The sequence below is a fragment of the Sphaeramia orbicularis genome, chromosome 9 (assembly GCF_902148855.1).
Source record: "Sphaeramia orbicularis chromosome 9, fSphaOr1.1, whole genome shotgun sequence".
Taxonomy (NCBI): Eukaryota; Metazoa; Chordata; class Actinopteri; order Kurtiformes; family Apogonidae; genus Sphaeramia; species Sphaeramia orbicularis.
The window spans coordinates 29,032,739-29,057,802 of record NC_043965.1 but is presented as its reverse complement, the minus strand read 5'-3'; the positions used below and the strand labels follow the sequence as shown (position 1 = coordinate 29,057,802).

The window sequence follows — 25,064 nt, the reverse complement described above, 5'->3', positions numbered from 1 at the left end:
AATATCCAGCTTTCTATTTAAAAAAAGATTGATATCACACCAAAAAATCTGACAGAAGGCACATTCCCAAAACAAATTAGCTGTTCAGATTTGCTTTTCCTTACCACAGATGTTGAAACCTGAGCTGTCACACCTGACCGGAAGCAGATGCGTCATAAGCACAGGTGAGTGGAAAAAAAAAAAAAAAAAAAAAAAAAAAAAAAAAAAAGCACAGGTGACTGGTTCATAAGCACAGGTGACTGGAAAAAAAAAAGCACAGGTGACTGGTTCATACGCACTGGTGACTGAAAAAAAAAAAAAAAACACCCACAGGTGACTGGTTCATAAGCACAGCTGACTGGTGCGGAAGTCGCATTATTAGCTCAGAGGCGTCGCTTGTCCTCGGTTCACTCTGTTGAAACATCCAACATGTCTCCGATTAAGGACTTTCGCATTAGTTTTGAACCTCTCAACAACCAGGGCACCGTGTCAGATGGAGACACCATAGTAGGCGCAGTTACTTTTACTTTAACTAAAGAAACCAAAGTGAAGCGTCTGAAACTCAAAGCCAAAGGGGGTGCGAGGGTCCACTGGTCTGAAGGATCTGGAGACAGGAGGAGGTCTCACACTGCAGTCAGGACCTATTTCAAAGTCAAACTGGATCTGATTCCAGAAAATTCAGACTGTGAGTAAAGAAATCTGCGTATCTGAGTAGCTTTCTCATATCGACACCTGGGCAGAAGTCTGTTTTTTTTTTTTTTGAAAGGCATTAGTTCTAGTTGCATTAACCTGTAGTCACACCCTTCCTTAACGTCCACTGTTAAAAAAAAATTGAAAATCTAGTCTTATATGGACACTGTAGATGTGTAAGAATGAAAATGTGTGAATGTCCTAGCAAAATCAAGACTGTGATGTAATCACAAAGGTGACGTCATCTTAATCAGGAATCAATATCCCAGATGGCAAATATTTTGGCAGTATTATGGCATACATTTGGCATTTTTGGCTTTCTTTTGGCATTATGAAGACCTTTAGGCTCAACTATGGTATGATTAAGATTATCCATTACACTGGGTTACAAAAAATGTTTTTTGCAAGTTGTCTAGGTTTTTTAACTGAATTAGGACCATGTTGCACCGCTAAATCCAAAAATGACATCTGTTTTTCTCAATCAGGTCAGGTTTTTTTTGCTAATTTGATTTTGAAAAATTTGATCTTCTCACAAAATTGTTTACATTTTTGTGACTTTATCAGTTGATTTTTTTTATATAGTTCTCATCCAAAATAGGTTTTAAGAGGAAAAAAAATCATTCTCTAACAGGATTCCTGTTAGGTACAATGGTGTATTCACCGTAGATGTAGCAGAATACGTCAGGTTTATTTTTGCAAGATCTTCTAGTTGAAGCCATTTCATTCACCTGTAATATTAAAAAAAAAAAAAAATCATAAATTGGCAAAAGTAAAGAACTTCAGAACTTGTTTACTGCAAGAAATATGAAAGAATTTTGTATCATATGATTTGAAAATGCCCATAAATGTAAGCAAAAATGTTAAAAAGCCAATATGTAGCATAGTTCAGAAAGTTGACCTGATTGAGCAAAATTAATGTGATTTTTGGATTCAGCACACCAAAATTATCCTAAATCAGCTCAAAAAACTTAAACAATAAATTTGTTGTTGACCAGTGTAATAGATATGGAGGCACCAGCAATATATGGCTGAGTTCTGGCATATGTGTGGTTAACCAAAAGACTGGGCAAAGAGCGGGGTCAAGTATAGGGATGGTATGGCATGTTTATGGCAAGCCAGAAGATTGACTAAAGAGCGGCAACATCTTATTCCATATATGGCTGTGTTTTGGTCGTGTTTTGGCATATTTCTGTAAAGCCAAAGCACTGCGCAAAGAGCGTGAATTTCTACCCAGAAGAAAACCCACTTCATTTTAAAAGCATGATCAACACAAATTTTGGGTGAATTTTGGCCTCCTTTTGGGCTCTCTTTGGGTCAGTTTTGGCTACTTTTTGGCTGGATTATGGGGATTTGGGGCTTTTCTGGGACATTTATGGCTATATTTTGGAAGTCCACAATTACTTTTGGGTGAATTTTGGCTTCTTTCTGGTTTGATTTTGGCTTGCCAATTTAGGGCCCATACATCCACCCAGAACTTTGCCAAAATGGCATGCCAGTTTTGGGCCAGATTTAAGCCATAATGATTTTGCTATCTGGGATGATTTACACATATGACTATACAGCTCTCTTATGAAATGTAGGTGATGTCAAGTCCAATATTAGTGCTGTAACTATTTTATTTTCGTTGTGAATTAACCCATAAAGACCCAGTACTACTTTTGTGGCAGTTCCCAAATGATTTTTTTCCTCTATATTTAACCTATTTTAAGTGCTTTATCACCATTTATTGAAATATTGTCCTTTTTTATTTTGAGTTTTTTCAGTGCAAATAATATGTTCTCTTATATTTAATTCACTGATTATGTAGATGTTCATAAAAGCTCAAAGTAAATTCAAAGGCTACTATATCAGGAACAGAGAAAACTGAAGAAAAAGTTAATTTTTCCGTAAAATCTATTTTTATCTGAACATAAACCCAGTGTCTTCATCCACTGTCATTGATCCAACTCCATGGGTTTTACTGGTGAATCAGTGTTGTAGAAGATGATGGTGCGTCCACGTTCACTACGGAGCCTCTAAACGTCCAAATGGGTCATATCTGATGACCATGAAAAGATGAATAACTGTATTTTACACCAATTATTGACATGTGTAGATAGAATTAATGGATCAACAGGTATTAAATAGTTTAGATCAGTAGATGCTTTTGGTCGCCAATGACTGTTGGGGTCTTTATGGGTTGACCTGATTATTATTGTTCCATTAATTGAGTAATTGTTTGCTCTAAAAACGACTGAAGCATCCCAAAGCAAGATGATGTCCTCTAATGTCTATTTATTACAAAAGCTAAATATATCATACCTATAATACCTATAAAATAAAACCTATAATAATATGTTATATAGTGTATATATAGTTTACTTTCACAAGTAAAGAAATGATTACTTAAACATATTATCGATCATCAGAATATTTGTCATTTAATCTTAAACTAAGTGTAATGACCAAAAGAATGAGGTTGTGAGTACAAGCAGCCGAAATGACTTTCCTGCGCAGGGTGGCCGGGCTCAGCCTTAGGGATATGGTGAGGAGCTCAGACATCCAGGAGGGACTAGGAGTAGAGCCACTGCTCCACCATGTCCAGAGGAGCCAGTTGAGGTGGTTCGGGCATCTAGTGAGAATGCCTCCTGGACGCCCCCCTGGGGATGTGTTTCGGGCATGTCCATCTGGGAAGAGACCTCAGGGCTGACCCAGGACAGCTGGAGGGATTATATCTCTGGGCTGGCCTGGGAATGCCCTAGGATTCCCCTGGAAGAACTGGTGGAAGTGGCTGGGGAGAGGGCTGTTTGGGCTCCTCTGCTGAGGCTGGTGCCCCCGTGACCCAGACCCAGATAAGCGCATAAAGACAAAGACGAATCTAAAATAAGTAATTGATTAATTGCTGCAGCTCTATTCATTATTAGAATTCAGAGAGGGCTGTGTGTGGTTTTGGTGTATCGACATTGGTAAATCCTCAACAGGAAGTGTCACTTACTTACCTCTGTCTTGCAGCTACTGTCCTTACCGAAGGAACCCACTGTTTCAAGTACGCGCTTCAAATACCAACAGGGTAAGTGGGAAATTCTCTTCTTGTGTAATAACATTGTGCCATTGCTGATTGTGTCAAAGATCTGCTTTTGGTTAACTCTCACAGGAACATGCCACCACCCTTCAAGAGTTACTACGGGAATATTTATTATGTGCTTGAAGCAAAGATCTCCAGGAGCTGGCACCTTCCAAGTATAGTCCAAATGGATCTAAATTTTGTTCCTCGGTCTTCTCCATACTTTGGCCAGATAAAGGTAAGTGGGACAATATATATTATGTGGTATGACGTATGAAATAATGTTTCCACTTTGGCTCCTTTTTTTGTATTCAGTGTACTGAGTTTGACATCCGAAACAAGCTTAAAGAAATATGTGAGCAGGTCAGAACATAAGGGTTATAACTTATCCTTCATGCTCACATGAGAGGCCTGTTGATAGTCCAGGCTTCTTTCAATGACAGTGGGAGGAGAAAAACTCTAGGTTCTTTTAATGAATTTTTAATTAAACTCTAACAGGGGTGAGTGATGAGGGTGGAGAACTGCTGGCAGAAGGAAAAGGATAGACCACTGGACATGGAGTTGTGACAGACATACACAGAATCAAAGCAGGGAGAACAGGTTCTTATGCAAACACAGGTGGATGAAGCATTATATGATGTTTGAACCGGTACTAAACACACCCTTCTCTTCAGTGCCCTCTCAGAAGCTCCACCGCCCACATTCGAAGGTCGAGAACATTACAGGGGAGGGTATAGAGCAGGGGTGGGCAATGCTGGTCTTCGAGGGCCGGTATCCTGCATGTTTTAGATGTTTCCCTCTTCCAACACACCTGGTTCATTAGATAAGCCTATCATTAATCTCTGCAGAAGCCTGATAATGACCTTCAGGTGTGCTGGAAGAGGGAAACATCTAAAACATGCAGGATACTGGCTCTCAAGGACCAGGACTGCCCACCCTTGGTATAGAGGGTCTACATATGATGCATGGATGTCTTATATGAATTGGATTCGGTCTGCTTTCTTTAATGGACAGTTGTTTGTCAGGGTATACACCAAAAAGGCCTCCTGTTTTTTACTTATATGTTATGTCCACATGTTCCCACTAGTACACAGACTGTAGACTTTGGTTACATCAGAGAGATCTATGAGAGCATTTAAGACATCTATTTCTTTGGGTAGTCAGAAGAGTTGACTTATTCAATTCATTTTTCAATTTAACATCATATACATAACACCAAATTCAGGCCCATGGACAACAGATGCACGCCACCTGACAGCCGGCAAAGAAATGATTCAGTGCATCTACCTCTACATAAAGCAAGTTGTTTCACCATGCTATTCTTCATTTGTTTACATTTGCATCCTCATAAGAGTACATGAGGCAGAATAATGTAAATAAAACCCATTATTTTCAGATCTCCTAGTGTTTGTATGTGAGGTTAGAAATTACAATACCTGTGAATATTGTCCTTTGGGTGTGGTGCAACCTGATTTCAACATCGGTTGAGATTATAAAATATCTGTATGTCAGAGCCAGGCTTAAGGTAGGATGAAGCTTTGTCATTAAGGGCTTTGTATGTTAGCAGATGGATTTGATTTCTAGACTGAGTTTTTCAGATACATTTTCATAGATAATTTTCAGATAAATCAGCATTTTGACCACAGCATTCTAGTATGTTCGAGTTATTAGGATATCCTGAAAATAGTTACAGTAGTTCAGTCTGGAATCACCAGGATATCCTGAATTGTGGTAATATTACATAAAACAAGAGAGGGATTTTATGTTAAGTTATGACTGGTGTTAAGGTATGATGTCAAAGTTCCACCTAGTACTGGAGGCAAAGTAATTCCTTGTAAACTAACAAGTGCTCCAAGTGCATTGGATTTGCACTACAGGTATCGTACCTCACCTTGGTTGGTTTGCTTGGAATCTCAACAAAGGTGGTTCTAGTCCTAACCCTAACCCTAATGGTATTTCATTTCATTTATTTTGTTCATGGTTGTGCATTTCATCAGCAGACATTCAACAATCATCAGGTGAACAAACATTTACACGCCCATGCTTGAAAAGGAGCAGGATGAAGGAAATCTTTTATTATATTTCCTGCTCACTTCTAAATAATAATAGCCTTAATGGTTAGCTATACACAACCAGCTATAAAGTCAGACAAACCAAACAAAATACATCCAAAGATAATACAAAATAAATTCAAAACCAAGTGCAAAACTACATATCCAGGAAGTACAAAACAAACAAAACATAAGTAAATATATACCTGACGAAATGATGCAAAACAATTATGATACCAGACCAAAACAAGCAAACAAATATGTCACAAGATGTAAAAACAAATTTGAAGCAAAATGTAAAAACTTACAACTGTTCAGACGGTTCAGTATTTAGTGGTCCCTGCTCTCGCAGCCTGGAAATGCCAAAAACCTGTGCTGTGTTGAGGTGAGTTGACCTGATGCAGGCCGTGGAAAAGTGGTAGTGAGTTTCTGAGGATTTTAAGCCCAAAAAACCAAAACCTCCAGTGCAGGTATTGCAGATTTAGATACTCATTTCCAATTTTCCCTATGACCTGCTGCTGTTTTGTGTTGTGTTTTGCCAGTAGAAGAGTGCGGCAAGTGATTTCCCCTTATTCCACCATGGAATAGAGAAAACACTGTGCCTCACAAAATGGAACCAAAGACTGAAGCGCTAACATATTACCTGTAGGTAGTTGTTAAAAACATTATTATTACAAGATGAAACCTTTGGGTAACCTTATTAAACAAAGGAGGCAACTTCACATTCACTGCAAAGTTGTTAGAGGAAACAGAATATCACAAAAAAACATGTTGGACTGGATTGTCCTGCTTCACTTATAACGGTATGTGATACAAAGATAGAGAATGTGTGATTTGTAGAGTTCTATAATGAATGCAGGAGAGAAGAGAAACTTCCTGATTGACAGTGAAAGAGGATGATCATGTAATGTCTGGATATAGTTGGATGAAATACGGAAGTATTTCGGAATACGGAAGCAAGTAAACAATTATAACAATAGTGTATAAAAAACTACTAAACTGCAGTGGGCCATGGAGAAACAGCAGTGTGCTATAGCAGGAGATAAAAACAGTCGAAAACCAGACTGGTAGTACAGGAACTGGATTCTGTTCTACAGTTCTCAACACCTCCTTTTACCGGTTCTTTAAGCTGTTTTACTGTGCCATTAATTTAGACAGCAGTGGGTTCATCAAAAGTTAATCTAAGGTGATAGCTTTGTTATATTCTTTCTTATTTCTCAGTGAATATTAAATGAATAGATCATGGTCACTGTGTTAAATAATCTTTGCCTCTGTGATGTGTTAGTGTCCACAGGTTGGTTCAGTGGGTAAAGAGGTCGGTGTTTTCTCCAAAGGGCAGGTCCACATTGAGGCTACTGTTAACAAAAACATTTGCTATCCAGGTAAATTTCTTTGCATGTTACTACTGCATAACTGTATTGATGAAATATAGAAAAAAATCCAGTTTTCTTTGTCATATTTATGATGATTTTATGCTAAGATGACATTTGACATTTTGTTATGATTTGTCACAGGAGAAACCTTGTCTGTTGTGGCCAAAATCAGAAACTCCTCTTCCAAAGAGATGGTCTCCAAATTCAGTTTGCAGAAGAGAATCGTGTACCGTGCAGGTGGCTCTCATAAATACAGTCATGAAAATCTGGGCAAGTTGGTTGGAAACACCATCACACCGAACTCCGAGCAAACTGTCTCCTGCCCAATAACAGTTCCTGCTAATGCTGGTTACTCTCTCTTCAACTGTGATATCATCACGGTCGAGTATCACCTAAAGGTATGTAGTAATGGTGCATTACACAGCATTTTATTTGAGTATGGGAGGGAAATGTCTGTAGCAGACATAAATGAAAGGAAAATTGGGCTTTTTTTGAATAAAAAATCCATGTAAATCCATGAAATCAGATAAGACCACAGTCCTTTTAGTCACTGACAACTGCATACCAGCACAGCAGCTTTTAAAGTACAGTGCATAATGCTGTAGGAAAATACACTATAGAAAAACAGTCCACATCCACTTGTTGCAAAAAAGCAACAGAGTTCATTTAAATATTTGCACAGGCCTAGTATAATCTGTGGACCTCTGGTGATTTGGAAATTAACCCCCCACGTCTGTGTTTCATATGGCATAATTGTCTTTCATACAAATTTACTGACATGATTCCCAGGTCCTGATGTCAAAGACAGGTTCACCACGTAGCGGCTGTGGCTCAGTTGGTAGAGCGGAAACCAATGACCAATGACCAAAGGGTCGGCGGTTCGAATCCTGGCTCCGACTGTCTACATGTTGAAGTATCCTTGGGCAAGACACTGAACCCTAAATTGCTCCCAGTAGGGCCAGGCAGTGCCTTGCATGGCAGCAGTCACCCGCTAGTGTGTGTGTGTGTGTGTGTGTGTGTGTGTGTGTGTGTGTGTGTGTGTGTGTGTGTGTGTGTGTGTGTGTGTGTGTGTGTGTGTGTGTGTGTGTGTGTGTGTGTGTGTGTGTGTGTGTGTGTGTGTGTGTGTGTGTGTGTGGAATTGTAAAGCGCTTTTTTATAAAATGTGCTGTATAAATTCAGACCATTTATCTGTTAAGCCTTGGGTCATTTGTTTCCAGTCAGAATACATACATACATTTCAGTGTAACTCAAAACAGTGGAGTAACTGATAGCGGAAGTTTCATTTGTATAAAATCAAGTTATCACAAAACAGCAAAGGTAAGAAAAAATTTGTAATCATCGCGTCATAATGCGACCCTTGTTTTTGCTCTTCTTTGACTTGTTTTTACTGATAGAGAAATAACCCTTGTGCTGTAGGATCTGCTCTGTGTTTGCTTAACACGGCAAAATTTGTCTCATTGGTTTGTTGTTTTATGAAATTCATGACTGGTCTCAGACTGTTAGTTTATTTTGGATATTTGTCCCTTTAAGTGCTTGTTGTTTAGATTGTGTTCTGTTGTCCATTGATTTTAGCAGACATTCTTCAGGTTACGTGGATGTATAGAATGTGTATTGCTACAAGTGTTGCGCTGTATCACCATGGCAACACAGACAGAACTGCGACTGAGCTCAGTAACAGGTGTAACTGGGCTTAAGAAGCTACATGATAGAAAAGTGTTCCATACTACAGCTGTCATCCTTCTCATCCTTTGAGGTGCTGCTTTTCTGAGGGATTTAAGTTTGCTTTTTGAGTGAATATCCATGTTGTATTACAATATGAGCCTGGATTTCCACCCAAAACGCTTTTAAAACCTGTATGAGAACAAAAATGGAGCATATTCAAGCAAATTACAGAGGTATTGTGTTTGCTGCAATAGGTTTAATCAGTTACTTAATAAATTACAGACATGGCTGATTCACATGTGATTAAGATCACAGACGATCTCTGCAATTTTTACAAATAACTACAGGTCTACAGGTTTTACAAGTACTGTGTGAATAATGTTTTAATTACATGGTAAAGTGCAATTTGATCAGTTCAGATGTGAGAGACTATTCCTACGTTTCTTTTTTCCAGGTATATGTGGACATCAGTTTTGCATTTGACCCAGAAGTCGTGTTTCCACTCATCATCGTCCCTCCTAGCCTTGCTGCCAGTCTGTTCAATGAGGCTGGGGGTCCCTATCCAGCGGGGGCTGCCATGGGACCAAGCTACAGTGACTTTCCGGCCCCTACCCCTGCTTTCCCTGGATCCTCTCCCATACCTGCAGGTCCAGGTGCTTACGGTTACCCAGCACCAATTCCTAATCAACATGCAGGCGTAACAAGCGGCTTTAACAATCAGATGCCGCAGCAACCCACTCAGTATGGTTTTCCAGCTGCCCCTTTCCCATTCTATTCAGGGCAGCCTCAAACCCCCAATGCTCCTCCCCAGTTTTCTCAAGGAGAAGATCCTCCATCCTACACAGCCCTTTACCCCCCCATCACCACCCCAGCCAGTGGGACAGGGTATGATCAAAAAAGCTGAGTCCCAGAGAATAGTTCAGCTCAAAGTGTGTGAAATATCTGTCTTCAGAGTTTTCTCCTATGTATGTTTCTCCTATTATGCATTTCACTCAGGTATTTTAAGATTTTCTTGTAGATGAGGCTGATGTTAAGGACAGAAACCAAGGATATAGGCAAGGCAAAGCAAGGCAGGTTTATTTATATTGCACATTTCATGTACAAGACAATTCAAAGTGCTTTACATAAAACATTAAAAACATTACAGCAGGGAAGTGATGAAAAGTATGGGCATGAGAAAAAAAAACCAAAAACAGATAAATAGATAAAACAGATAATAAACAGATAAAACGGATAAAGTATATAATTTAAAGTACAAAGTAAAAAATCAAAAGGTATAAATTATTTAATTGTAAAATAATTTTTATTATAATATGTGCAGCAGCTACACAATGAAACTCCTAATTTGTTTAGTTTTCCAGATGTTGTTGACATATGTAAAGTAGACAATAACGAGTAGAAAATAATTAGTATAAAGAAGTCCTTACTTTTAAGCCAGTAGGAAAATGTATTTCATAAGATTTAAAGTCGGAGACATTCTGATTTATTGTTGTGACATTTGTATGGATTAGGAATCTGAAAAATAGTCCAAATGTGATATAGTTCAGTTCAGATAGTTCAGATTCACTTACCTTTGTTTATCATGGTTTTTTTTTTTGTTTGTTTGTTTTACACTGCCAACCAAAATAATCAGTACAAGTAGTCTCTTATTGATTACTCTAGAGCCTTGAAACCTGAAGGTTAGGTAATTTTGTTAGGGCTCGATCTCAAGGTCACAAGGTAATTATTTGACAATCAGTAGTGGTTTTCTTGTGATAGTGAGTTCAATACCTCCTTATCTGAAGATTACGAAGCATGTTTTCATTGGACATCTCAAGGCTATGAAATAATTAACCTGTTACCTTAAGGAAAAAAGTGTTAAATGTGTTGCTGCATGCACTTTTACTGAAAGTTTGTTGTGAGTTGAGACAAAAGTAGTGATGTCCAGTTCTGACATCTTGGTATGCTAATAGTCAGATTTTACCTTCACCAACTAAATCAAAACACTCACCCAAACAATGTTATGTCAACTAAAAAATATAGCCATAATGTCTCAGGAGGACCACTTTTCATCTCCATTTGCGTTTAAACTGTGATTGGCTTCTAACATTCAAGAAGACTAGGTCAGTGGAGGTGGATCTGTATTTGCTCAGGTCCACTGTAGTCCAAACTGAACACAATGGAGCTGCATTTGGCTTTTTTGCTACAACAAGGAAATAATGCATGAATGCTTCTTACAACTGCAAATATTGATAGACGCAGCATCCTCATGTACCTGTTATTCAATCTGAAATCTGTTGCTATTCTTATGTATTTACTATATATTTAAAATTTTAAAGAATGCTTTATATTATTATTATTTTATTAATTCTTTTATTTTTATGTGTTTTGTAATCATATTGTACATATTTTATATTTTAAAGTTTTATTCTTCAACCGATTTGCTTCTATTTTTTTTCCTTCCGTGTTCTTTTTGTTTGTGAAATTCCTTTTTGTTAAGTACATTTGTGTTTGTATAGTTTCCATCGAACATTTCAACCAAACTTGCCATGCCTTATGAAGCTTAACAAAACCAGATAAATACTATCTGTTAGAGGTGATCCAGAATATGCAACAGGTTCCTCAAATTACTTCTTTCTCGGAGATGACAGATCAGCAAAGGGGAGACTTTTTTAATGTCACAGCAACACATGGAATTGTTATAAAGCACTCGATGAAAATTCCATTTGTGATTATTCTAATTTATAAGTAGGAAGAATAACACAGATAATAGGCAATGGTATCTGCTGTACATCTTTTAGAGCCACAGAGATGCACTGAAAATACTGAGATACTGTTTCAGTTATAAAAATAGATCATAAGTGGTGCCAGGCACAACGAACCCCAGCCCTTGCACATATTGTAGCTTATTTTGGCATTGATCCAGTTGTCATCATGTCTATGCGTGTGGTGATGTCAGCATATGTATGTGCCAAGTTTGAAAAAAATTGAAACAAAATTGTTTTTATAGATGTGAAATTTAGCCCATTATAAGGAAATGGGAGGTAAAAAAAAAAAAAAAAAATTAAAAATTCCTTAAAAATGTTAACTTTGACCTACTTTTCCCAAAATGTGACCACGTCTATTCTGGGTCACTGACAATCTATAAACCCAATTTGGTATGAATTCAACCAATAGTTTTGCTGCTAGAATGTTAACAAACAAACAAACTGAAATGTTGATAACACTGATTATTTTATTACAATAGTACCTTTCGTTAGGTTGGATATATTAGGCAGTAGGGGAACATTTTGTCCTTGAAGTTAAGTAATGTAAAGAACTAAGTGACTTTGACCAGGTCCATATTGTTACAGTGATGACTGGGTCAGAGCATCTCCACAACTACAGGTCTTGTTGGGTCTGCAGTGGTTTGTACCAACCAAAAATGGTCTATGAAGGACATCCCAATCTCAGGACAGTTTATCATCAGTGGGAGGTGCTGGATAAATATGTCTGATCCATAGAGACTCTACCTCTCAGGGACCTGCTGCTAACATCTTAGTCTAGATACAACAGCACAGCACAACACTTCTTCCTTTTTCTCCCCCCTTCACTCTTTCCTTCCCTTCACTCCCTTTCTTATCATCCCCCCTGTTCCTCCATGTCAGGTCTGGTATGGAAATGTGGTTCAACAAAATTCATAATAAAGACAGTGGAATATCAAGGGGAGCCTCATGTACTTTATGAAGTTTCCCTTGGCAAAGCAAATTTGTTCAGCACAAAAAGGCAGCCAGACTACCATTCTGCTTTTATGATGCTGGACAAGACAAGTTAAAAAAAAAAATACAAAAAATGAATGTATTAATGTACAGGTTGTTGAATTTAGGCAAAGCTATTTGCCAAAATACTACTTACAGCATCCATCAATGCATAAAGTTGTAATGCTTCTTCAGTCTGAACAACCAAAAACAGTCCATAAATTAGGCGCCTTTTTGAAAAGGGTTTTACCTCTTTTTCTGTGAATTTTGTTATTGAATGTATATTATTTTTTCTTTTTCATAATGTTTGTGTTCCATACCATGTATTTGGTGATGAGCTAAGTAAATAAACTAATAACACTTCTCCTATCTGTGGTCAGAATGTTATATATGATCAGTGTATATGTGATTCTTTTATATTTCACAGATGCAAAAAAGACGTGGAGGCATTTTTGTATCCTCACTCACAGCTCTTTCTTCCTTCAGGCTGCCTTATTATCAGTGGTCAAGGACCGTATCTGCTCATTTTAATGATAGCCCTCTGCGCGCTAATGCAGCAATACAGTGTTTTGTAAACAGGATGGACAGTATTATCCTGAGTACTCGAGGGTGCCTGTTTTCATGAGAGTGTAAGAATCATTCTTGCCAAGATAAACTCTGAAGTCTGTTATCCAGCTGCACAACAAAAGAATGAGGTCAAGGTTTTGTGTAGACTTGGCATGAGTTTGGAAGAAATGGTTGCACTGAAAAGAGAGCTATAATCAATGACATACATTCTGATATTACTGCCCTTATTTGCCAGATGGGTGATGATTGTGTAGCAAGAAATGGAATGGTGTCAGGTGAAGATTTGTCCCATAGTCTTACTATAATTAGATGATTTTTGAGCAGTCAAAATGTAGTGAGAGCTCTGCTGTGTAATCATTGAGGCAGTATAATGGATACAGATACAGATGAACTTCATTGATCCCCAGGAGGACCTTCACTTTTTTCATCAGATCAATAAAAAATAAAATAAAGGAAAATAATGAACAAACAATCATGAATCATCAGACTGAGGTCTAGCAGAACCTAATGGATGGGTGTAATGTTGAATTCTTGGAAATAGTAATGATACACATATTCATGTCCCAGTTTTTGTATTAAGATGCAATCTGGACATATGGGGAGTGTGTATAGCCGTAAAAACAATGGTTTTTGGAAAAAAAAAAAAAAAAAGCTTCATGTGACCTCCCTTTGCACTTAATGTTTTTTGAGATGATGAGATTGAGATTTATTGCTTTAATTTTCTGACATTTTATAACCATGTTTGATTCAACACGTCATATGCTTCTTAACTGTTTGTGCTGCTTCTTTTCATGGGGTCAGGGGTCACACTAAATAGTGACTTTAACCTTTAGAACCCATTTAGCTCAGGTTTTCTGTGCGTCTTTTAATTCTGTGCATATATGTCCTGATGTTTCTTCTATTTGAAGAAAAGAGAATGAGAAATATGTTTATGCGTTATTGCACATAATTCTCATCATGTGCTAGTTCAGTTTTTTTTTTTTTCAGGAATCTGTGTTGTAGGCTTCAAACTCCACATAAATGACATTCAACTCATTTCCTATATAGACATAGAACCGCTCACTTCCCCCTTTCCTCTGCCTCTGTGATATGTTTTATTACTGTGCCACTTCTTGTAAAATCTATGTGCGATTCTACACTCCTCACCTATACCGTCTTTGTGTGTTTTTTCTTTTTTATTATCAAAATATATTTGTTAAAGGGCATAGTTTCGATACTTCATCTAAATTTGGATAGTCTTAAGTACATGTATTTTGATCAAGACTTCCCACATTCTTTGTGGTGCATCATGATACAGAAAAACATCATGTGACCACGCAGGCCACAAAAGCTGTCCCATTTCTCACCGAAACAAGTGGGCAATCCTATTCAGCTCTGAACACTATTTTCTCTTAACAGATTTATGATCTTTAAATCTAATTGGTAGTCCATGGAGTCGTGGCACAGTAGTTGTAAACAGATTTTCTTGCCTCCCACAGAGGTAAGCACATTTGTATAAACTGCGGAAAACCTCAGCATGTTCTCCAGAGTAAGGGGAAGGAAACTTAATAGAATATGCAAAACTGAAAACAAATAATCACAGAGAGGTTTTTTTTTTCTGTAAACTGACCTCTTATTGTACTGCAGAAGAAATAGCCACAAGTGGGAGCGATCATAACTAATTTAAAATTGTCATTGCAGTTTTGAGAATGAATGAATGATAATGGTGTTTTTTTGTTTTTTTTTTTCTAAACAATTTATTTTTTCAAATTGACATTCAGTATCAGACATTCGCATTCAGTACATCATATGTACATATATCATATATCTGTTGTCTGCTCTAAATGCCAAATTAATATTTTTGTTTTATGCCCAAACACTGAAAAGAAGGCAGATAACCAAATAAAAGGAAAAAAAGAAAAAACTATGTGTAAGTAGGGAGTATCTTTTCCATTCAACAGTCACTGATCTGTGAAAACAAACTCAGGCCTATAGGTATTTTTTTAAGCTCTGTAAAATCTCCACTTTGGGAAGCAGCGTGTCCCCTTTAATAGTTTTAGCAGGAATTCCTCACCACCCCTTCCCGCTGTTGATCCATCCAAATGATGGATGCGCAGGGGCGGGATGCACCAAGGTTTGTCCCCGCCCTCCTGCACTTGTTGCTACTGTTGCTAAATAGATGTCTGCGGGAGTGTGGGACAGAGTCCGGACTATCTGCGTCTGTCATCGCCATCGCCATGGCTGGACGGCAGCTCCCTGTCTGTGTCCTTCTGTTCCTTATTTGTAGAGGTAAGGGAAGTCAATTAGCAAAAGATAGCTCCAAAAGTTAAACTATAGTGAAACCCAGAGAGAGGAGTTGCATTTTTACGACTTTTTTCTAGTTACGTGAATTAGCCTCGTACGTGGCTTTACGTCTAAAATGATGTTTACTGCATCTTAACCCTTTTGTACATTTTAATCACTTTTATTTTTTTATTCGGTGATCATTATGACTGTTACAGTTTATAGCATGGATTTATATAAGAATGTTTATTTTTAGACGTATTTATTGAATCTAATGTCAGTTACTGTTTAGACTTTACATCAAACCACCAAATGTTTAATCATTTTTAAGGATTTTTTTTTTTAACCCTTTAATGGCAAATGTTTTTATACACACACACACACACACACACACACACACATATATATATATATATATATATATATATATATATATATATATATATATATATATAAATAATACATGATGGAGGGATGTGAAATCGTTTTTTTATGCAGTTTTGGACATGTCAAAGATTAGCAATACCACTTTTTTCATTGCATGAATAGTTTTTGTGCAGTGCAGAACCCTCATGGCAAAAAAAACCCTCATTAACTTACATTGAAACCACTTTTTTTTTTTTTTTTTTTTTTTTTTTTTTTTATCAAAAGTTGTTGCTACTTTGACATATCCAAGACTCCTATCACATGTAATAGACATTTGGTTGTTTTGAGCAGAGCTGAAGTGGTTTAAGAGATTTATGCAAGAAAAGAAAGCAGAAAAAATATTGATATATGATGGTTTTTGTGTGTACATTTTTGGCTCGAGGATTCCCCAGGGGGTGCAAAAAATGTCAGTAATGCATAGTTGACCTTTAAGAGTAACTGAAATTAGAAGCCTTTTGGAAGAAATTCAGAAAAGAAACTGAAAAATTATTGACATGTGATTTTACAGCAGTTTTTTGTGTGTGAACATTTTCAGCTTGAGGGTCCCAGTGGGTTGTAAATTAGAGGGATTCACAAGGGTTAATGCAAACTGACCCTGACCAATAATATATTTTGACTTAGAGAAATGTCTGAAAGATTAAGTACGATGTAGCCAGTATCATGGGCAATAATGTTGAACACAGTAACATTAACAAAATAGGCTAAAATCGACAAATTAAAGGTTACAGTGTGTAGTAGTATGACAGCACAGTGGTGCTAAATCTGAAGCAAATAATGAATGTGTGCTGCATCAATAGGAAAAGGTGTGTAAATTATACATAGACATAAAGATGAAAAATTGCCATAAATCTACAGAAGCAGATTATATAAAGGAAAGAGACAAAGCTTAAGAGTTTTTTTTGAAGCCCTGTAATGTCATTCTGAAGGAAATAATTAAATGTTTTTAAACATTATAAAGTTATATCCATGCACAAAACATAGTAGTGTCAAAACAGTCTGTTTGCACCATTAAAAATGTGCCGATAACCTTTATCTGTGTAGTTTTGACCATGCCTTTTTCCTCATGTCTCTCCCACAACAGAAGCTTCTGCTTTAAAGATTCAGAACAAGCTCCTGGGTAGATGTCTACAGGTGCAGGATGGGACTCTGGGAGGTCGGGTGTCACTGGGGGACTGCAGTCCACATGCATCCACACAGGAATGGCGTTGGCTGCCTGAGAACCAAGCGCTGAGCAGTCAACACACTGGGGAGTGTCTGAGTGCTCCTGGAGGACAGTATGAGGGTGTCCACCTGAAGCCCTGCATCTTCAGGGCTCAGACTGATGAAACTGGTGGTGGATTGGCAGCACTGGATTTGGACAGAGAGGCCAGTAATCAGGCTTGGTCCTGCTCCAAGAAAGGCCACCTTACTTTGATCGAGAATGGTCTACATCTAAGTGCCACACAAGAATCCACGTTGGTCTTTCTTTCAAGGGAACATAAGCAGGTGAGGATACTGTATTCCTTCTCTCTTATTCAGATTATTTAAGAATTATCTACCAAGTAAGTATTTACTAATATATATGAATGTATATTGAATGTACTGTAAATATGTGTGGGATTCACATTGTGCACTTTATGGAGAAGCTGTTGCACTGGCTGAGCACTGGGGTGTGAGGCCAACTGTCGGGTGGTCAAACGACATCTCATCTTTATGGCAATGACAATAAACTGAAACTGAACAAGTGAGTACAAAATGATAGTCATTGTTTGTTTTTAATGCCTTACCTTTTATTCAAGCAGGGAAGCAGGTGGCGGGCACTTGACAGCCAGACATTGTGCAACGGAAGAGATAGCAAACATCACCAAGACCAACCTGAGAACCATCTGAGGAAATCATCAGAACCTGTGGTTTCTCACACTGCTGTTTCTGCTGTGGATGAGCAGGCTCAACATCGTAAGGATTTGATCACATTCATGTAGATTCTTAGTCTAAATTTCGTGTACATTTTTCTGTGTGGTTTTTGTGTGCAAGTTTCATGTTGGATTCAATTGAAGCCTGTACACAAGGAGGTGTGCTTTGTGAGAGTTCATGATTAGCTTTGTTGTGGCTATTCTTATTGTTCTAGTTTTGATATTTTTAATGTTTTGATCATTATGGGGCTCTGCTCACTGACTTATGTTTAACATCCAAACAGTTGTATGGCCTTATTTATTATTTTCACTTCTGTATTTCACAAAGCACAAGCATTAGAAAAACAGTGTGTGGTCAAAGTTTATATATCAGTGCCACTGATGGCCTTTCCTTTCATTTAAGCCTACTTCAAAATAATGAATGAACAGGTGAAAGAGGTAAAAAAAAAATATCCATACATAGACACAGAATATGTTCTAATAACCATTGCTTTATCAAGTTACCTGTTTTTAATCTAGAATAGAATAGAATAGAATAGATCCTTATTGTCACTGTCACAAGAACAATGAAAATCAGTTTAGCAGCTCAGTTAATATTTAGCAGCAAAATACTTAGTGCAAAAGGGACTGTATGAGAAAAAAAAATAAATAAAAAATAAGAAATATCACACAGAGTATTAAGAAATTAAAAAGTAGAGATAGAAGGAGTGCATATAGTGTCTAACAGCAGCTCATTCCACAACTATGCAGCAAATGCAAAAGTTCTCACTACCTTCAACTTGTTGTTGGCGTGTAGGAGGGGCTTCAAACAGAGCTTTACTGTCAGGTCTAAGGGGCCTACGAGCTGAATGCAAGTGAATACAGTCAGTAATATATAAAGGGGCCAGACTGTTAAGAGCTGTAAATGTCATCCACAAGGTCTTAAATTGAATGTTGAAGTGCACTGTAAGGGACATGGGGGCTGTCCTTCAGATTCTGCTCCCTATTGGTAGAATTTAATGGATGTTGTTATAATGATGATGATGATGATGATGATGATGATGATGACTACCCCACCCCCGAAGGAGAGGCAAGGGGTATTGTTTTAGGTTTGGTTTGTTTGTTAACACTCTAGCAGCAAAACTCTTGGTTGAATTCATACCAAATTGGGTTTATACATTACCAGTGACCCAGAACAGATGTGATTACATTTTGGGAAAAATGGGTCAAAGTTAAAAATTTTTAGGAATTTTTAAAATCTTTTTTCCCATGTACTTAAAATGGGTAAAATTTCAAATGTCTATAAAAACATCAATTTAGTTTCAATTTATTTGATTTCTTTAAATCACTTGGCACATATATAGAGGCAATTGATATACTGACATCAGCACATGCATAGACATGATGACATCAGCTGGACTGATGACAAAATAAGCTACAATAGTGCAAGGGGTGGGGTTTGTTGTGCCCGGCACCACTTGGTATTCTTCTTCTTCTTCTTCTTCTTCTTCTTCTTATCATTATTATTATTATTATTATTATTATTATTATTATTATTATTATTAATGTTAGATCTGCTAAAGCACTGTCATTAGCAGCATTGTGTTGTGTGATCTGACATGAAATTTGAGGCTAAACAATGTCAAACTTTTTTAACACAGGGCATCATGACCTTCTTGAGATAAAAATTAAGGTGTGACTATCATAGACATACAGTATTAGAATAAAAATAGGTTATTTGCTAATGACAAATTTTCAACCCTGTTTCCATACATAAGATTGATAAGATTCTGTGATTTAAAAACATAAACACGGATACTAACCAAGAATAGTCGACAGAATATATAGTATGATTTTGGTGGTGACTGTTATTAGCATGAAATTATAGCACAAAACATACCCAAAACAGTCCGTATTTTTGATGCATCCAAATCCCAGGTGCTTTATCTGCTATCATCATACATTACACAGACTGTAGATCAGATTAGATCATGCTGCCCAGCCTGATGCTAGATTTAATTTGGTTAAGTGTGCTTTTGACCATTCAATATTTTCCCTATCCTGGAAGCCAGCCAGAAACTCCACAATAAAACAGTCATGGCAGAGCTGATTCATGTTGTGACTAGTACAATAAGAATTTGTGTCCCCCTCAGTACTGGAAGGGGACAGTGTGACGGCTGTCTCTCTCTCTGTATGTCTCCCAAAAATCTGATGTTTTGCCTTTTTCTTTTTTCTTTCCTGTCTAGTTGAAGGTGTAACAGATGCTGGGGTCACGGGAACATATTCTATAAATGAGGTGTCTCTTTCAGTTCTGAGTACTAAATCCCCAGCAGATCCTACCATGATATTCTTCAGTATGGACTATGGTATGTGTGTTGTCCTTTTGTACAAGTGGAAGTGGTTGATTCTGTAATGTATGTAGACTGGCATGAAGAGAAAACCATTTGCTTTGTATAAATAATTTATCACCACCAGGTGGCGTAGGTCTCCTAGGAAGCTATAAGGATGTTTACATTGGGCTTGGGATTTATGTGTATATTTATTTGCAGCTTGATGTAAATGTTAACAGTGTATGATTATGTTTAAGAAAATCTGTAAATATGTCTTGTAAATTGAGATGTTTCGTTTGGGTTGCCTTGTTTGTAGGTATGGCCTGGAAAGTAACCATGTTGGTGTTGAGCTCCTTGGCTCTGGTCCTGGGCACCGTGATTCTGGTCCTTAATGTTTACGCCAATAGGTGAGTTCCTAAACAGACACATCACCACACAACTTGGATAAAAATAGGTAAAACAGGTGCTCAGGATAACATCAATGAATTAAAACCTTGATAGTCAGTTATTTATTTAAGTATTTTATTTCCAAGGAGTACCTTTCAGTTACCTATGTGCTAATTCCTTCAACAATGTGAGATCGGTACTTCATTGTCCGATCAGGTCTAAAATTCTTGCATTTCAGCTGCTCTTTTTGAAATAATATTGAAAACATGAAAAAAAGTGATTATGATATCAATCAGTGGCGGCTGCTCATCTTTCAGAGAGGGAAAGTTCATTGTCGGGTTACATTAAAAAAAAATTGTTAAGTTATTTAAACATAAAGTTGGCCCTCCGTTCCTTTTTAAGAAAATGGTCAGTGACCTTGTTTACCAAGTAAACAAGAAAACGGTGAAATTATGTTAAATTGAAACAAGGAAGAACAATGAGTGTGTTTTATTCACAGTGCAAGAAATGAACAAGTAATTTGGTAGTGGTTTCTCTCTCGATTTCACAGCAGAATGCACGACGGTATTAAACTGAACTGTGTCAAGTGAAGGAGTAGAGCTCAAAATAGCTGTCAATCAAATGGGATTCAGCCTTTTGACTGATTCTCCAATCAGCATGTGGAAGCCCAGTGTCCAGCCCGGCCGAGCTCTGCCCACAGCTCCATTCACCCCCAGAGACGCCGAGTGTCTGGGGGCGGGACAACATCGTGGCATTTATCCAATTACCGTCCAGTTTTGAGGCAATGAAAAAATCTGTTCCACTCAGTCCCATTGAAGTGCATGGACGCCCGGCGTCTACGGGCAAATGCACTGAGCAGAGATCGAATGAGAAAACAGCGCAACAGGAATGTATGAGAAGTGAACAACATCGAGTCCGTTGATTTGTGATAAAGCTGATTCTGAACGAACTCGTCTTTGAGATGAACGTGTTCTAACACATTTGTAGTCAATGAAATGTCAACACAACCGAACATATTTAACCATTTAATTTTCATAATTTTAGGGGAAGCCGAGCTTCCCTTGCAGTCTATGAGAAATCGCCACTGATATCAACACATACATTTAGCATAGAATATAATTGCCTTTATTGTCATTGTGTGTACAATGAAATTAGGTAATAACAGGGGGATTGTGCAGGTCTTGAAAATCTTAAAAAGTATGAAATCTTGAGATGCTGTTATCCAGACCTTGAAAAGTGTGGGATTTTGTGTGAAAGCCTTAATAAAGTTTGAAAAAAAATTTCTCTCATAGTCAAATTTTAGAGTCTACTCAAAGGCACATAATCTTGTAAGATAAGAAATACATGAGGAAGCATATAAAAAACTGATATGATTTGGCTAATGGGTCAGTACTGGAATGATTGTAGTGAAACTTGTTTGTGTGATATCCATGCATTTTTGTGATTTTCATATGTAAAACATAATTTCCTGCTAATTATGCATTCGTTCATTCATACATTTATTAAAACAAACTTTTCTACTACACACAACAGGTAGAATCTGAACCAAAAAAGTAGGCACACAAGTATAAAAGTACATAAAGTCAAGGTCTTGGGGAAAAAAATTGCAGGTTTGAAAAAGTTTGGAAAAAGTGTGGAATTTTTACTTGTATAAACAGCAAGCACCCTGTAATATAAATGTAATAAAAATGTTTAATATAGAAATCCAAACTGTATGTACTGTATGTATATATCATGTTCTGTTAAATGGACAAATAAATTACTACTACTACCACTAAAAAGCATGCCATTATTATCAGAAAATATAATATCCAAGGCCCTTCCTGAATTATACTGTTGTGTAGAGCCAATATTAAACACCATATTTATTTTCAGAATTTACTTCTGTGCAAAAGACTGAAACACTTAAAGGAGTGATATTTTGCTTTTTTAAATAGAATTATGCATTTTAAAACATTTCCCTTTGATCTACATAAACTGTAAATGCTATGCTTGGGTCTGAATTCTTCATTAATTAAACTCCACAGGTCCATCTTCAACCCTATTTCTGAGTAATGACACCAGAAAAGTCCTTTCGAGCGCTGGCCCTTTAAATGCAAATGACCCCACTCCTTCCAGCTTGTTGACCGTGCTGCTCTGTCCCGTTCAGCCACTCGTGTTCATTAATACAACCAACAACTGAACATTTTAGGTAATCGGCTCGAAATTTGAGCATATTTTCAGTTTTTACTACAACCGCTGCTGCTGCTAAACAATTATGACGTACTTGGAGAAATGTTCGTCGGAAGTCTTGACCTTATATGTGCAAATGTTGTGACATAACTAGTTATAAAACGTAAGAAATTAAGCAGGAATTAAAGCGGGTTGTAGAAATCCACTTGATTTTTGCCGAAATGAATATAAAGATAGCTTTGCAACACCTGGAGGGTTCAAATTCAAACCTTATGAACTATTAGGGCCTAAATACACAAATAAATGTACCAAAGACTAATAACCGTGGGTTTAGCAAAATATGACCCCTTTAACAAACTTCAATCCTGGTATGTAATATCAGTAGAAATCTATTGAACTTATCCATTTTCAAAAACATATTATGAAGAAACTGTATCAGCGTCTACACACAACCAATGCCAGCCTTAGAGCTTTCATAAATATAAACCCTAGAGAGAGTTCATAAATAAATAGGAACGTGGGCAAGGCATTTCAAAGAGCTCTCTAACAAAAGGAATAAGGTTGTACCTCCACCCATCCTGTGTCTTTTTCTTTTTCCTGTCATGCGCTGCCAGAAGGAAGAAGGTGGTGTGTGTTCTGAAGTCATACACGCCCAGGCAGGAGGTGAGTGTTCCTGGTTCTCCGATGCCCAGCGAACGAGCACCTCTGACAGAACATGCCATGCGCCTCCCACACTCCTCCCCCACTCTACAACGAGGAGAAATCCTGATCGAGTGGAAGGATGGTACTGTTACTCCGCTGTATGAGGCGTGAAGGTTACAAGAGTGTTTGTGTGTAAAGGTTAAAGAAAAGTTCAAAGAAAAGTCCAAATGTTTTGTTATTGAATAGTCTTTTCATGGCACATACTAGATCGTTTCACAAAGTTTCTGGAAAGTCCATGGAATAAGTTCAAAACATCTGAATGACTTGGGTGCCAGAGAAGATAAAAATTGTTGGGAATCTTCCAGAACTGGGAAATTGATTTGAGATGGATGAGGGGTTTTCAGAGGTATTGAGTGTTTTTCTGCTGAGAAAGTGAGGGAAAGCTTATTGGATGACAGGACTTTGGAGAGAATTTTATAGCATTCAGTCTTTGTTTGAAGGCTTCTTATGGGTACCGTTTAAGGGCTTAACAAAACCACCGGTTAGATTAAAGTTAGGCTTTTAGTTGGAAACATACGCAGAATACTAATCTTTATTTCCCTAAACCCAGCTCCACTAAGTAAAGATTTGTTTTGTCCTGGTTACATGTTTTTTTGTGCTTTAGATTCAGCTCAGGTGTGTGTCAGTATGTGCTTTGTATTAATCTGTCAACTCTATTAAGAACAAATCAATACACACCTTGGCTTTTGACATGCCTTTAATATCTGAATTAACAGAATAGTACTACAGTTGTAGTTGCAGATTTCAGTCACCTATATCTGTTACAAGAAATACTACTTGAAGTGTACTTTATATTTGTAACCTTAGAAAACAAATCTATCTTGCAGACCACTTTAGATGGAATTGTTCATCTTCAGTTTTATTCACTTCATTTTTAATGCACTTTGAGTTAATATTGATGTCTCTAAACTTTAAAAAAAATGATATTTGGATTGTATTTTTTGGCTTTGGAAACATTAAGCAGCAAAATAACTTTCAGTCAAGGTCCACTTGAGCTTTCAATCTTCTCTATATTTTTGTTATTACTGTATTACTGTAAGGACTACATCCTCATGGCAGCTTAAGACCATGAACGCTGTGTGACTCTGCCAAAACCATTGGGACCATTGAGTAAATGGACCTTGAGTGGACATTGTTTTTTTCCATTTCATTCATATGTTCTTTAACATAGATGAAAAATATTTTACATTTACTAATTTTTTTTTTTAACTTAAAAAGATCTGTACTTTTTACATTGTTAACTTCATAATAAAATGAGAAATACCGCCATCTGAGTTGGACTGTTTTATATTCATGTGATATTATATGTACCTCTGCAGCTGTTATAAACCTGTAGCCCCTTCATCATTTGCATAGTTTATTATGATCCTGCATTAAGGGGGGAGGTGTTGATTGTTGACAAATGCACCAGTTGCCGTCTGTAGGAATGTAATAATCACAGATATGTTAAGTTAATGGTGGTGTTGATGGAGGGCTTTTCCCTGTGGCACGGAAACTTCCCAGCAGGAGGAGACTGTTTACAGCAGAAAACCAAAGGCTGTTTTACTGTTTTTGGGAGAGGCTTGGGTGTTGTTCGGCAGGTTAATTTGATCTGTTCTTTATTTCAACCGTAATGAGCTGATCTGTGTCTGAACAAACACTGACAGAAAGAAGAAAGGCACCATTCCTTCTCTAGTATAATCTAAAAGACTGAGTTCTGTTAATATATGTGTTGAAATGACATGTTCTTTTTTGGTAAAAACCTGACATGTTGTCCCTGCTGCTGGTAGCATTTATACTAATGAGAGGGCACAGAGTTTAATGAACAGCACACAGTACTCTGAAAATGACATG

General features: G+C 37.3%; 2 protein-coding genes across 2 annotated transcripts; both read left to right on the top strand.

The window, feature by feature from the left end:
- The first annotated feature begins 365 nt into the window (after positions 1–365).
- On the top strand, positions 366–9,988 carry LOC115425904 (arrestin domain-containing protein 3-like). The gene is made up of 6 exons (XM_030143760.1): positions 366–664; positions 3,661–3,718; positions 3,803–3,950; positions 7,049–7,145; positions 7,278–7,534; positions 9,253–9,988. Exons 1-6 carry the CDS (start codon positions 409–411, stop codon positions 9,700–9,702), a joined length of 1,266 nt encoding a protein of 421 aa, XP_029999620.1. The 5' UTR covers positions 366–408; the 3' UTR covers positions 9,703–9,988.
- Positions 9,989–15,165: 5,177 nt separating this feature from the next.
- LOC115426209 (uncharacterized) lies at positions 15,166–24,498 on the top strand. The gene is made up of 6 exons (XM_030144217.1): positions 15,166–15,349; positions 16,851–17,254; positions 17,551–17,704; positions 19,887–20,006; positions 20,287–20,377; positions 23,144–24,498. Exons 1-6 carry the CDS (start codon positions 15,166–15,168, stop codon positions 23,340–23,342), a joined length of 1,152 nt encoding a protein of 383 aa, XP_030000077.1. The 3' UTR covers positions 23,343–24,498.
- Positions 24,499–25,064: the final 566 nt, after the last annotated feature.

What these genes read in the sequence shown, in the direction of transcription:
- LOC115425904 (XM_030143760.1), top strand. Translation starts at nt 409, where the DNA reads ATGTCTCCGATTAAGGACTTTCGCATTAGTTTTGAACCTCTCAACAAC. An exon ending in CATACTTTGGCCAGATAAAG is followed by an intron (nt 3,951 to 7,048) that starts GTAAGTGGGACA and finishes GTGATGTGTTAG; the next exon opens with TGTCCACAGGTTGGTTCAGT. An exon ending in CAAAAACATTTGCTATCCAG is followed by an intron (nt 7,146 to 7,277) that starts GTAAATTTCTTT and finishes GATTTGTCACAG; the next exon opens with GAGAAACCTTGTCTGTTGTG.
- LOC115426209 (XM_030144217.1), top strand. Translation starts at nt 15,166, where the DNA reads ATGGATGCGCAGGGGCGGGATGCACCAAGGTTTGTCCCCGCCCTCCTG. An exon ending in TTTCAAGGGAACATAAGCAG is followed by an intron (nt 17,255 to 17,550) that starts GTGAGGATACTG and finishes TTATTCAAGCAG; the next exon opens with GGAAGCAGGTGGCGGGCACT. An exon ending in GGATGAGCAGGCTCAACATC is followed by an intron (nt 17,705 to 19,886) that starts GTAAGGATTTGA and finishes TTTCCTGTCTAG; the next exon opens with TTGAAGGTGTAACAGATGCT.